The 14,214-nt window shown below is 44.0% G+C and overlaps 1 protein-coding gene across 6 annotated transcripts in view; it reads left to right on the top strand.

Moving 5' to 3' along the window:
• The window catches only part of TRRAP (transformation/transcription domain associated protein), a 175,689-nt gene that overhangs the window by 10,640 nt on the left and 150,835 nt on the right, over positions 1–14,214 (top strand). For all 6 annotated transcript variants that reach the window (XM_033166488.1, XM_033166487.1, XM_033166486.1 and 3 more), the window contains exons 9-21: positions 822–899; positions 1,136–1,224; positions 1,382–1,478; positions 2,475–2,613; positions 3,913–3,991; positions 5,712–5,946; positions 6,598–6,925; positions 7,609–7,706; positions 7,874–8,068; positions 8,616–8,807; positions 11,091–11,256; positions 11,379–11,635; positions 13,186–13,386. In XM_033166488.1, coding sequence (XP_033022379.1) covers positions 822–899; positions 1,136–1,224; positions 1,382–1,478; positions 2,475–2,613; positions 3,913–3,991; positions 5,712–5,946; positions 6,598–6,925; positions 7,609–7,706; positions 7,874–8,068; positions 8,616–8,807; positions 11,091–11,256; positions 11,379–11,635; positions 13,186–13,386 — 2,154 coding nt within the window. The remainder of the gene's footprint in view (positions 1–821; positions 900–1,135; positions 1,225–1,381; positions 1,479–2,474; positions 2,614–3,912; positions 3,992–5,711; positions 5,947–6,597; positions 6,926–7,608; positions 7,707–7,873; positions 8,069–8,615; positions 8,808–11,090; positions 11,257–11,378; positions 11,636–13,185; positions 13,387–14,214) is intronic.

The following is a 14,214-nucleotide window of genomic DNA, read 5'->3' as shown; positions in this document are numbered from 1 at the left end:
GGGTTGGACAGGATGGCCCTTGTGGTCTCTTCCAACTCTATGATTCTATGATTCTATGAAGATGGGAGACTGCGGAGAGCCCCACCTGAGCAATACACCTATAAGCAGTAAATATATGTCACCTCCTGTCTGCCACCTGGTGGAGGCTTCATTCCAAGAGTTTGGTTACCTCTTTTCATCACTGGACACCACTCTCTTTGTTTTTATTTATTTAGCATTTCTGACCCATTCAGTCTGTCACGCCCCTTATACAGCATCAGTTTCTGTCCTTTCTGCTTCCCCTTTCTCTCTCACTGACTTCCCACGGGGGTTGTGAGTCCTCCTAGAATCATAGAGTTGGAATGGACTCTGAGGATTACAGTGGTGCCTCGCTAGACGAAAATAATTCGTTCTGTGAGTATCTTTGTCTAGCGAAGCACCAATACAAGTAGCGGTTTTCGCATGACGGAAAAAAAATATTTTTTTTCGTCTTGCGAGGCAGCCCCATAGACTTTTTTGTCTTGTGGGGCAGCCTTCCGCTAGCGAATGCCTTTCGTCTAGCGAGGCATTCGTCTAGCGGGGCACTACTGTATCTGGTCCAGACCCTTGCAATGCAGGAATATGCAGCTGTCCCTTAAGGGGATTGAACCTCCGACCTTGGCATTATCAGCACCATGCTCTAACCAACTGAGCTATCTCTGGTGCCTGAAACAAACAGATCCAAGAAAGCAGCCGTCAGACTGGTTTCATGCTAACAGCTTTTAATTTTTATTATTTTTAATCCCATTTTAAAAGAGACATTTTGTGGAAGTGTTTTCCCTTTGCTTCTGTTTCCCCCCCAGCATTCGATAATTCCTCGAGGCTCTCTCTCCTTGAAGGTGTTAGCTGAGCTGCCCATTATTGTTGTCCTTATGTATCAGGTTAGTACTGGAATGCTTCATATAAATAACTTGCTTGTGTGTAAATTTCTGCCCTGTCTTCTAGCCAAACTTTAGTGCTTCCTCCTCCCCTTATCTGACATATGAAAAAAAGGCGGCTGTAACTTCTGGGGCATCAGGCTGCGAACTTATTTGGGTTGCAGGTTTGTTCAAAAAAACTCCTTGTAAGCAACAATCATATATCTTTCATCACACATTGTTTTCTTTTCTTTCTTTAGCTGTACAAACTCAACATCCATAACGTGGTGGCTGAATTTGTACCCTTGATCATGAATACAATTATTATTCAGGTGTCCACACAAGCAAGGTAAGGTTACATAACAAAATCTCCTGGCGAAGCCTTATTACATTAGCCATGCTTTTTTTAAAAAAAAAAAAAAAAACGAAGCATCATTCATGAGGTAACTTTTTTTAAAAAAGAAAGAAAGGCAAGACTGAATCACTGTTTGACGTTCAATTTTCAGGCAGCATAAACTTTACAACAAGGAACTGTATGCTGACTTCATTGCTGCACAGATAAAAACGTTGTCGTTCTTGGCCTACATAATAAGAATTTATCAGGTAAGTTACATTCAAGAGGTTTGAGCATTCTTGGACAGGTGGAGGCAGAGAGTCAGGGCTAGCAAAAAACCACACAGATTTCCATAGCTGCGTTGCACTCGTTAACAGAACTTTTTTCGATTGGTGCGTAAAGGTAAAGGTAAAGGGACCCCTGACCATTAGGTCCAGTCGTGTCAACTCTGGGGTTGCGGCACTCATCTTGCTTTACTGGCTGAGGGAGCCGGCATACAGCTTCCAGTTCATGTGGCCAGCATGACAAAGCCGCTTCTAGCGAACCAGAGCAGCGCACGGAAACGTCGTTTACCTTCCCGCTGAGCGGTACCTATTTATCTACTTGCACTTTGACGTGCTTTCGAACTGCTAGGTTGGCAGGAGCAGGGACCGAGCAACGGGAACTCACCCTGTCGTGGGGATTCAAACCGCCGGCCTTCTGATCAGCAAGCCATAGGCTCTGTGGTCTAACCCACAGCATAGGCTGTATCAAAAGAGAACAAAATAAGAAACGTTTAAACTCCATGTAAAAGTGGAATACTTTTGAAACCCCACCCAAAAAATATATGTAAAACGTTTTGTATAACACAGGGGGTGGGGGAAACTTTCCTGAACTACAACTCCCATCAGCCCTGGTAAGCATGGCCAACGACCAGGGATTATGGGAGTTTTTGTTCAGCAGCACTTGGAGGACAAATGGTTCTCCACAAAGCCATATAACTAGGGATTTCTGAGGATTCATAGGAGGTAGAATAAAGCAAGAAATTCCCTCTCCTTGCTTTCCTTCACACCTACCCCTCAATTTTGGTTTGTGTTTGTGTTTTTGTTTGGATTCCTATCCCCTTATCAGCTTAATACAACCACTCCACCACCTCTGTAGATGGGACCTCTGTATACTCAATGGGAAGTAAGCCTTATTGATGCCTCTATTAGGGTGTGATTCAGTTGAGATTTTAACATATATATATGCCATAAATATAGCATCTATATTTTTACTTTTATCAGGAATTGGTGGCCAAGTATTCTCAGCAAATGGTAAAAGGCATGTTGCAGTTGCTGTCAAACTGTCCTGCAGAAACAGCTCACCTGAGAAAGGAGCTTCTCATCGCAGCCAAGCATATTCTGACCACGGACCTGAGGAGCCGTATGTCCCTTTTGCATATTTTAAATAGTTGGAATATGTTGGTGGGGAAATGGTTAGAGGTGGGTCACAAGGTACAGTTCTGTGTTCTCAGTGTTAACGAGTCCTCTCTTGTTAAGGTTGCTTCATGATTGCTGCCAGAGTCAACTGGGTGCATTTAGCATAGCTGTTTTAGAGCTAGTTTGAGATCGCTTCACTTGGCGTGAAGTGGATAGAAAATCAGCCATGCCTATGAACTGGAACCGGTCAAACAGGTCAAATCGGACTGCTGGTACCTGGGAATTTAATCTCTTACATTGGTAAATGTAAGATCAACTGGAATCTGCCAAGTTAAATGCAAAGTCCCCCTCCCCATAAGGTGCTGGTGAGCCTGTAGAGTGGAAAAACAAAAATTTGGAGTTTAAACTACTCTTCCGCAGTTACTTTGTACAGCAGAAATATGGGATTGTATACAATGAAGTCATTCTCTGCTCTCCACCCATTTTCTTATGCTGTGTGCTGGACAATTCCGATTGTCTAAATAGATCTATAAAATCATGATTTGACAAAGGTATGGCTTAGCTTAATTCTGCACATGGGATCCAACTCTACAGACCCCCTAATCTTGCACTTCCCTTTAAGGATTGCAGTCTTGATTGTAACTTAATTGCAAATAAAGTGTGTTCATCTCATTAACGAAAGCATAATGATGCGGAAAGTAACGTCTATGTTTGGCTCTTGAAAGGGGCATGCTAATCTCCTTATGTTTCTTGCTTTCATGTTCTCAGTCAAACCTAGCCGACCTCACAAGGCTGTTGTGAAGTGAAATGACATAAAGTAAAATGGCATGTTCATCACCCTGAGCTCTTTAAACCAATGAGAGAAATTAATGATGTAGAAATACATGGTTTCAGAAGCACATCTTGGTCAGATCCTTCTATACTTGTGTTCCTTAATACATTTAACATAATTTCTTAGGGGAGTATTTCTGCTGATCTGGAGAGGGATGAGAAGGCTCTAAATGTTTGTACCAGTAAACTTGGGAAGGGTGCTCAGAATCAGTTTAAGGAAACAAATATTTGCAAGCTGAGTAAATACCTGCGGCACTTTTTCTTCATTGAAGAACAGCATGGTAATTTCACTTTTGGCAGAACTGCCACTTCCCGAGGATTAAAAGTCATGCTTGGTAGGCTAAATTTTGCAGGAAATGTCTGATTGGTGGCCCAGTAGTTCGACTACCTTCTGCATTAATTAAAGCTGCTTAATAATTCTTGCTTTGTTGCCTCCATCATGACAGCGTTCTCTTGTCACTTTCCACTACAGAATTTATTCCGTGCATGGACAAATTGTTCGATGAATCCATACTAATAGGCTCTGGGTACACGGCCCGCGAAACCCTGAGGTGTGTAATGAAGCTTGTTCTCTTATCTGTTAACGCTGCCAGTGCATGGGATGTTTTAGCGGGTGCACAAGATAATAATCAGGTCTTTGTCCTACCTGCACTCCCATTTATTGGCTGAAGAAGGGAAAAAGGCAAAGGGGCTGTTCACTCATTATCCCTCCGTGTGTACATTATACCCAAGGAGGCTGTAGGAGGACCCCACCTATAGACCCTACCCACGACAGGTTCCTGGCATCCCAGTCCCCTGGTATCCATACATTAAGGGGACTGTCAGAAGGGAGAGTCTGTAGCTCTGTGAAGTTTGAGATCCCGAATCATGTCCATGCTTATGCTGTACTTCTCAATGGTCCCTGGATGTGCAGATGGTTTGGCATTGCTGGCAGGTGCAGCCCCTCTCTTTTCTCCATTGTGTCTTCTCTACAGGAGGTTGGCTAATAAGTTACTGTATTTTTCGCTCCATAGGGTGCACCGGACCATAGGGCGCACCTCGTTTTTAGAGGAGGAAACAAGAAAAAAAACACTTTTCTGGTTTTCCTCCTGTAAAAGCCTTGTTTTTTTTGAGGATCAGCTAAAAGTTTTGCAGCTTTTTTTGCAAAGGGAAAACCCTGTTTTTTGAGGATCAGCTAAAAGTTTTAAAGCAAAGCTCCTTTTGCAAAGGGGAAAAAGCAAAGAGGAAAAGCTCTGTTTTTATGGGGTCCAACTCACATTTCTGCAGCTTCTAAAGGAAAGGGAGCCTTTTCTACAGTTTCCAGACAGATAATCTAATCAGCCAGTCACATGGAGCTGGGGAAACAAACAACCTCCCTCTGCAGCACATTCAACAAAGGAGGGCGGGGCTGAAATGGAGCTGGGGACTCTTATCTCTCTCCCGATCTCTTGCTGATCGGCTGCTGAGCGGGGTCCTTTCAACACCCCCTTTCCCTTTGTAAAATAAAAAGCATGATCCTCTTTTGGCCCCTGGGCAATTCAACTCCAGGGACCACCATTCGCTCCATAAGACGCACAGATATTTCCCCTTACTTTTTAGGAGAAAAAAAGTGTGTCTTATGGAGCGAAAAATACGGTAATGGTTGTACAAGGCATCTTTTCTTGCATGTGCTATGATGGCTGTTTTCTGTTCTACTAAGTTTAGTCCCCAAAACAGTTGGGTGGCACCTTTTATGCCTTCTTTGGCAACTCCCGCTGCCAAAATGGTGCCAAACATATTGCTCTGCTTTCCTTTGGACTACATCAGTGAGGCCAGGAGTGGGGCCTTGTCACCTGGGCAGCCCAGGACCTCCATGCACACAGCCCAGGCTTGCTCCCTAGAGAGGTCACTTTGGTGCTGCTAGCAGCGCTTTGACTCTATCCCCGGAGGTGTACTCCATTGTCTCTCGAGACAGACAGATGCCAACAACCTCCACCATCGGAGGCAGGATGCCTCTGAATACTAGTTGCTGAGGATCACATGAGTGGAGAGAATTGTTCTTGCACTCGGGTCCTGTGTGCATGCTTCTAGGCTGGCCACCTTGAGAATAGGATCCTGGACTGGGTGGCCCATTGGCCTATTTATTAATTGCAATGGGTCTTCTGTGAGTAGGACTAGCATTGGTTACCACCCTTTCACTCCTCATCACTGTGTATTGGACATCTATGTTAGCTTCACACATACCGTCTCAACACATAAACTGGAGATACTACGCTAAAGTAACTGGTTTATTTGTTCTTTGTGTGTTCCCAGGCCCCTTGCATACAGCACTTTAGCGGATCTGGTTCATCATGTCCGACAGCATTTGCCGCTCAATGACCTCTCCCTCGCTGTCCAGTTATTTGCTAAGAATATTGATGACGAATCATTGCCCAGCAGTATCCAGACCATGTCATGCAAACTTCTGCTAAATCTCGTGGACTGCATTCGATCCAAGAGTGAACAGGAAAATGGAAATGGCAGAGACATCCTCATGAGGATGCTGGAGGTACTGTGGCATTTAAAGTAGGGGTGCTGGAATGAAAATATTCATTAAAATCACATAGCTGCTCAGAAACGAGGCCTCTGTGCTGAGGAGGTGGGATTAAATATGTAACTAAATGGAAAAGGTAGATTGACCTACTTGGGACCGGAGGTGCTATTCAACAAAGTTTAACTTGGAGCAGACCCGTTGAAATGAATGTTTGAGTTAGCTCCATTAATTTTAATGGATCTGAGTTGAAAACCACCCTTGGGCTCATGCATTCGCTGCTTCTATTTGTGCTGCAGTTTCCTCCTCCTGTTTAGGAGGCAAACCACCAGTTGTCATTGCATCTGAATGGACAAAACTATGGCTTGCACTTGCCCTTCATACAGGGAATTGCAAAACATAGTTCAAAGCTGCTTTATAATCCCAGTTTGGAGGGCAAGTTCAAACCATAGTTTGTTTGTTCGGCTCTAATGGCAAGCGATGGTTTGCCTTCTAGCAGAGGGAGGTGTGTGTCTGTGTGTGTGAACACCAGTATCATTCCGGCCTCTTTCACTGGTTGTCGGATTTGGCGTTACACCTAGATTCAGATGGTGAATCTTACTTTGTTGTGACGGTGCTTCCTGTCTTCCAGGTTTTCGTCCTTAAATTCCACACTATCCTGTCTTCCAGGTTTTCGTCCTTAAATTCCACACTATCGCCCGCTATCAGCTCTCCGTGATCTTTAAAAAATGCAAGCCGCAGTCTGAACTTGGGGCAGGAGAAGCCGCTTTGCCCAGTGTGCCGGCTGGAGGAAATGCCGCTCCGGTTCCTGTTCCATCCCCTGCTCCCACCACTCCTGTGGCCCCTACCCCGGGGCCTGTCTTTGAGAAGCAAGGGGAGAAGGAGAAGGAAGATAAGCAAACATTCCAAGTCACGGACTGCCGAAGTTTGGTGAAAACCTTGGTCTGCGGTGTCAAGACGATTACGTGGGGTATCACTTCTTGCAAAGCTCCTGGTGGTAAGGTGGCATGATTTGAATTTTACCTGGGCTTTTTTCCTAGGGTGGTGCAAACCTTTTTTTTAAAAAGCAATTTATCATACTGCTTTTATTTACCCATTTATTTAAAATATGCATATGAGTATATCAGTTGCTGGAAACCTCAAGAGAAGAGAGCGTTCCTGGTTGTGAGTTTTTCTGTAGGTTGGCCACTGTGAGAACAGGATGCTGGACTAGATGGGACATTGACCTAATCTAGCAGTACTCTTCTTACGTTCTGGGTTATTATTTCTGAAACAAGAGACACACTTTGTGCTTAGATGATGCATGCATGTGCCGTAGGTGAAATTCCTCCTCTATGGTGATGTGGGAGGATGGAGAATTGGCTAAGATTCTGCTTGCTGTCTGCAGTTTTTATTGCATTAGGCTGTCTTTGTGTACCGGTAAAAGGCCCCCCAAAGCTGTGAACAGCATATTAACACAGAGGTACAAGCACCCATTTTAAAAACAGTCACACGCATATTTAAATGTGCTGCCTGATTAATCGGGGGCACCTTTTAGATTCAAAGTTTTGAAGCAGATTAAACTGTGGGATCGATTAATTGTTGTAAGCAGCTCTAGTTTTTCCCATTTCGTTACACAAGTGCACACTTTTTAGCAGTACAAAGTAAGTTCTCTTTCAATTCCTTTTCTTCTTTTTTCAGAAGCTCAGTTCATTCCCAATAAGCAGCTGCAACCTAAAGAGACGCAGATATACATCAAGCTGGTCAAATATGCAATGCAAGCTTTGGATATTTATCAGGCACGTATCCTAGCTGTTGTTTAATTGCTCTGTAATTTTAATCTCTGTGTTTTATTCCACATTGTTTTTAAATTTGTGGCTTTTCAGTTGCTTTGGATATTTTGAGACGGAAAGCCATTACAAATGGTGGTCAACATGAATCCTGTTTTGTGTCTCCGTTGCAAAAGGTTCAAATAGCTGGAAATGGGCAGACGTACATCCGAGTTGCAAATTGCCAGACCGTCAGGATGAAAGAGGAGAAGGAGGTCCTGGAGCATTTTGCTGGCGTCTTCACAATGATGAACGCTCTGACTTTCAAAGAAATCTTCCAGACGACAGTTCCGTACATGGTTGAAAGAATCTCCAAGAACTATGCCCTTCAGGTAGTGTGTTTCGTGTACTTGATAGTAGTGTGAGCCCTGACAAAAACTTTCTGTTGAGCTTGGAAGATTTCTTTGTTAACATGCCGCTGTGTTGTCGTTTTATCGCCTTTACGGCCGATCCAGCCTTTGCCAACCTCGTGCTCTCCAAATGTTTTGGACTACCGTTCCCAGTGGCTGGGCTTGTTGGGGCTGATGGGAATTGTAGTCCAAATCATCTGGAGGGCAGCAGGTTGGCAAACCCTGGGTTAAGCAATAAACTACACTAAATTGAACTGACAATAGCTCTTGTCCTCGCTGGAAATGGACAGCGGTTTGGAGGGGCTGTTATTTTATGCACAGCTTGCTACTCTTGCTTCCTTTTTGTGGAATCAAATGGGTAGGTAATGGGGTGTCAGTGAAATGAAATCTGTAAAAATACAAACTACTTGAAAACAATTTGAAATCAACTCAGCGACCAGTAACGTTAAGCAAATGGTTTTTTTTAAACTAAAAAAATAAATCATTGCTGGTGGTTATTCCTAATTGTTTCATGCTCTCCTTTTGACAGATTGTTGCCAATTCTTTCTTGGCCAACCCAACTACCTCAGCTCTGTTTGCCACAATCCTGGTGGAGTATCTTTTGGATCGGTTGCCTGAGATGGGCTCCAACGTGGAGCTCTCCAACCTGTATCTCAAACTTTTCAAGTTAGTCTTTGGCTCTGTTTCACTTTTTGCGGCAGAAAACGAACAGATGCTTAAGGTAAATGTTGCAAACGGGTAAAAATGGTGAGTTCTCCTAATGTTCCCAGGGTTGGCTTCTGAAATGTACGTGTGTGTGTGTGTGTGTGTGTGTATATATATAGAGTGTAGGATTGCATTGTAAAGGAGGTCCACTTTCTGTAAAACATGACATTTTAAGATTGTCATGGTGACTTCTTTGTGCATTCAAGGCTGCTTTCGTTCAGGTATCAGGCTATGCAGAAAACCTCTTTTGAAACACAGGGGAGTTCTGAAAGCAGTTTTGAGTTCAATTTCATTGTTTTAGCCATTGTCTAACATACAGCGTAGTACAAAGCGATGGCCATGTGCCAGCCAGTTGCTGCTTTAAAAAGATTTAAAAAAATAAATACATCTCTGCAACCCAGTTTACGTAATGATAATGAGAAAAAGCCAGAATAAGTAAAGACACTGTCTAGGCTCTCGATGTTACGCTTAGTAGATTTTATATACAGTCAAACCTCTTCTTACATCCGCCTCCGCTTGCATCCATTTCGCCCAACGGCAAACCCGGAAGTAATCGGCGGGTTTGCCGCCAGTCGCGCATGCGCAGGGGCGACGATCGCCGCCTGCGCACAACGGTGCCTCTTCCAGCGACCCGTTTCGACCTCTGTACAGACCTCTGGAACAGGTTATGGTCGCGGGTAGAGGTTCCACTGTATACGTATGTATGTGCATTAAGCGGTAGACCAATCCAAAGCAGTTTGTGACATACAATAGGAAGGTTTGCTATTCAAAGTGGGGGGAATAGAATTCATCCAGACTTGCATTTGGATGAATGTAAGTTGTTATTCGGTTCCTGAGCAAGGTTTACAAAGCCGCTTTGCTTCCGATGAGAGTTTATTGGCACTGTTCGTTCCTTATTGGACTTTGACGGCTTGCTGTTTTAATACACAGTGTGCTATTTTGTTCCTCTGCCAGGAAGTCCTGATTATTTGTGGATTAATAATTGAACTCAAGCACTTCCTGTCTTGTAAAGGAGCCCCAAATGTGTAAGGCATCCTGCGCCTGATGCATTGTGTTCCCTTATTCTGCTGCCAGAATCAAGGTCACTTTCATTTTATAAACGGCAAATCCAATTTAAATGGTGTGATATACTGCCGTCGCCACTCCATGCCTGTTAAATTATTTGATTCTCAAGAATTGATGGTGTGGCCTTGAGTAGACAATTTAATTTGAGTGATGAAAGCTATTCGCAGCAATTGTGAAGCAAGGTCTAGGGCCTTTAGATGTTAATAAAACCCATAATTATTTCAGAGTTTCTACCTGGGCCGAGTCTTGTCGATCTGTCTTCTTTTTTGTAATAGCTTGCACAAGGCTTTTAATTTCTTCTGTATTTCTAAGGATGCATTAATCCAAATTGTACTTTGCTAATCGTGTTGCTCCCTTTGCGCATTGTGCATACGCTTGGTGCAGTTCCGTGTGAGAGAATAAGGAAATACAATGACAAATGGTACGGCATGCTTCAGAAACTGGGGCAGAGCTCATTGGCTCAATCCAGTGATCCCCAGGACTTGGATTTTTGGCTTCACCTTCCTTTTATAAGAAGCAGATCTCCACTTTATTCATTTAACAATCATACGCCTTGTGGAAGTCCACAAGTAGTAACAGCTCTCCTCCATTGTTTGTCCCCTAGTGCGTGGCATTCAGTGGCACTGTTGCCTCTGGTTCCATGTAGTCATTGATAGCCTTATCTGCCTCCATGGAGGCATCATTTGGTACCTTTTTATAGCTGGCCTTCCTTTCATGATAGAATTTTAAGCCATGTCCCTACAGTTCGTAGGCTTCCATCCATCCAGACACAGACCAGACACAAACTCACTTGCTTTCAGCCAGGTTACTTTGTGCAAGCTTTCAACGGAACTCTCCTTCACATTGGATATTAAGTAAAAAACAAAAATGGAGGGAGAAAATGCCCCAGATCTGCTCACTTGATTTCCCAATGAAATGTCTGTAGTTACTGTATTTACTGTAACTTCCTTAAGCTTGGTAATTCACCCACCATAGAATAATAAGAGTTGGAAGGGATCCTGAGGGTCATTTCGTCCAACCCCCTACTATGCAATCTCTGCCATCCAACTTCTGGTTAAAAACCTCAAATGAAGGGTGTTTCCAGTGACCCAGGAAAGAGCCTTTGTCCCTGGGAAATTTTGCTTATTTCTTGTTCAAGAAACTGGCAGTGTGAGTGCACCTTAAGAAAAAAAGCCATTCTTCTGTTTTGAATTTTTTAAATTATTATTATTATTATTATTTATTTATTTTGCAGCCACACCTCCACAAGATTGTGAACAGCTCCATGGAACTTGCACAGACAGCCAAGGAGCCCTACAACTATTTCTTGCTGCTCAGAGCTCTCTTCCGATCGATTGGAGGAGGGAGCCACGATCTCCTGTATCAGGAATTCTTGCCCTTGTTACCAAACCTACTGCAAGGTCAGAGCAGATGCCGGCGGCGGGGGGTGGGGTGGGGTGGGGGAGATACACACCTCCTTTTTATATCCATGATTGTTGGTAGCAAATCTGGGATGTTATTGACGCCACCTGTCACATTTCAGGACTTAACATGCTGCAAAGCGGCCTGCATAAGCAGCACATGAAGGATTTGTTTGTCGAGCTCTGCCTCACTGTGCCAGTCCGACTGAGCTCCCTCCTTCCTTATTTGCCAATGTTGATGGATCCCTTGGTGTCTGCCTTGAATGGATCCCAGACGCTGGTCAGCCAGGGCCTGCGGACTTTGGAACTGTGTGTGGATAACCTACAGCCAGACTTCCTGTATGATCACATTCAACCTGTGCGGGCAGAACTTATGCAGGTAAAGATGCAGTTATCAGAAGGGACCTTTAGAGGTCAGTGTTTGCTCAATTACTGGGCCTGCTTTGCTTTGCTTCAGCCTTGGCCATCTCTTTGACGGTGATAGAACACGGGAAGGCACTTTCCTATTAAATGGGGGTTGAGTCCTCTTTTGGACTTTAGTTTTATGAAATAGCAAAATGGCCGGCTAATGCAGGTATGTGTAAAATATAGGGGTTTTAATTCATCTCTCCGGCTAGCTGTGCTACTTTGTGAGGTCCTGAAACTACAACGATACAATCAAGCCTCGGCTCCCGTTTTGGAACATTTCAGCTCCCGAAAACCCGGAAGTAAACGCTCCGGTTTTCGAACGTTTTTCAGAAGCCAAACGTCTGAGACTGCTTCGGCTAGAGTGCAGGAGGCTCTTGCAGCCAATCGGAAGCTGCATCTCAGTTGTCGAACATTTCGGAAGCCGAATGGGCTTCCGGAACAGATTACGTTCGACAACCGAGGTTTGACTGTATTGAACTATGTCTTTGAGGAGGTTTGTGGGGAGTTTCGCTTGTATTTTGAACTTTTCAAAGGCTTTCTGCACATTTTCCCCCCTCTTACTGTTTGTTGCTAAGTTCTGCCCCCCACCCCTCAAAGAATGAAAATGTAGGTTGTTGTACCCTAGAAAAATGTTAACGTGAAATACTAATGTTTGTCTTTTGGCCAAGGGTGGGAGACTAGAGAAAATTCTGAATTGTTTAGTCATGTTGATTTATAACGGGGATTATCTTTCTCTGTTTTTGTGTGCCTTCCCTCACTTTGCTGTGAAACGGATTTCAAAGTGTTCATGTTCATTTTTATTTGTTTTATTTGGGACCATAAGAAGCTGCCTTGGGAAGCTTTAATTGGGACCATAACAAGTTAGATCGAGCTCAGTATTCTCCACTCTGACTAGCCATGGAGCTCCAGGGTTAAAGACATGTGATATTCCCAGCCTAGCCTGGAAATGTTGAGAATTGAACCCTTTTTGCATGGAAAACAGATGCTCTGCCGCTCAGCTGTGGCTCTTCCCCAGATTAATTAACAGTTAATTTAATTTTTTTTTTTTTACTTTTGAGCAAATTTGAGTCCAGGGTGGCTTACAAAACATGCATGCATCACAATTTTCCATAGTTCAAGGTGTCTTACAACATGAAAAAGGTTCATAATTGCAACGTAATGAAAGTAATCAGAAGCAATAAATAAAGCATGAAAAAATACACAACCAAATTGAACAATTTCCACACAAAGTATAAACTAAAGATAGAAAGAATTAATAACAGAAACTACCCCGCCACCGCCACAAAGCCCCCTAAACAATATCCCAACTCTAGAGCCTGTTCAGCAGACTCAGCTTTTGCAGCTGGGTCAGTCATGGCCCCACCCTCCCAGGGCAGGTGGGGGGAAAGGCCTGCAAGGCGGGGAGCAGGTCTCCCAGGATTCACTGCCAAAATTTAAAAAAAAGTACAGCATGTGGCATTCTTTTGAACCAACATTGTTCTGAACTGCACATGGATGTTTTAAAACTCCCCCCCCCCCAAGGCTTTGTGGCGGACACTGCGCAATCCAGCAGAGAACATTTCCCACGTTGCTTATCGTGTGCTTGGCAAATTCGGTGGAAGCAACAGAAAAATGCTGAAGGAGTCTCAGAAGTTGCAGTATGTCGTGACGGAGATTCAAGGCCCCAGTATTACGGCGGAGTTCTCCGACTGCAAAGCATCGATCCAGCTCCCAATGGAGAAGGTGAGGTTTTAATATTTATGCCAATAGCAAAATAATTTCCTTTCCACAAATATTCTAGAAGGGCTTCTGCTGCAGCCTTTTCCAAATTGGTGCTTTCCCAATGTTTTCCGATCGCAATTCCTATCATCCCTGACCTTTGACCCTGCTGGGAGCAGTATTCCAAAGCATGAGGAAGGCTCCGTCTTGAGAAAGTCTGTTCCATCGGCTGCCGACAACAGACTACTTATGCTAGAGAAATTCCTTAAGATCATGTTGATGCCTGTTGCAACCTTTGTGAAACGTGAAGGTGTTAAATGGAGCTTGCTTCTTAGAAAGTGTGTTTAGGATTGTTGTATTAAGTCTGTGTGGGCTGCATGATGATTCCATTATACTTGAGACCCATCTAAAAACCATCTCTTTCTGCCATCATAGTGAAAACTTGGTTCACAGATGATCAGCTCAGAAGGGCATTGTCAGATCTCTTAATGGCGGTGAGAGGAGAATCTTGCTGTGGGCTATAAAATTTCTGAGTCTGTATTTAGAACATAGTAGACTAAGGCAAGGGATGCAGGTGGCGCTGTGGGTTAAACCACAGAGCCTAGCTAGGGCTTGCCGATCAGAAGGTCGGCAGTTCGAATCCCCGTGACGGGGTGAGCTCCCGTTGCTCGGTCCTCCTCTTGCCAACCTAGTAGTTCGAAATCATGTCAAAGTGCAAGTAGATAAATAGGTACTGCTCTGGCAGGAAGGTAAATGGTGTTTCCGTGTGCTGCTCTGGTTCGCAAGAAGCGGCTTAGTCATGCTGGCCACATGACCCGGAAGCTGTACTCCGGCTCCCTCGGCCAACAAAGC

The sequence above is a fragment of the Lacerta agilis genome, chromosome 13 (assembly GCF_009819535.1).
Source record: "Lacerta agilis isolate rLacAgi1 chromosome 13, rLacAgi1.pri, whole genome shotgun sequence".
In the NCBI taxonomy this organism is placed as follows: Eukaryota; Metazoa; Chordata; class Lepidosauria; order Squamata; family Lacertidae; genus Lacerta; species Lacerta agilis.
This window is presented reverse-complemented; position numbering and strand designations above follow the sequence as displayed.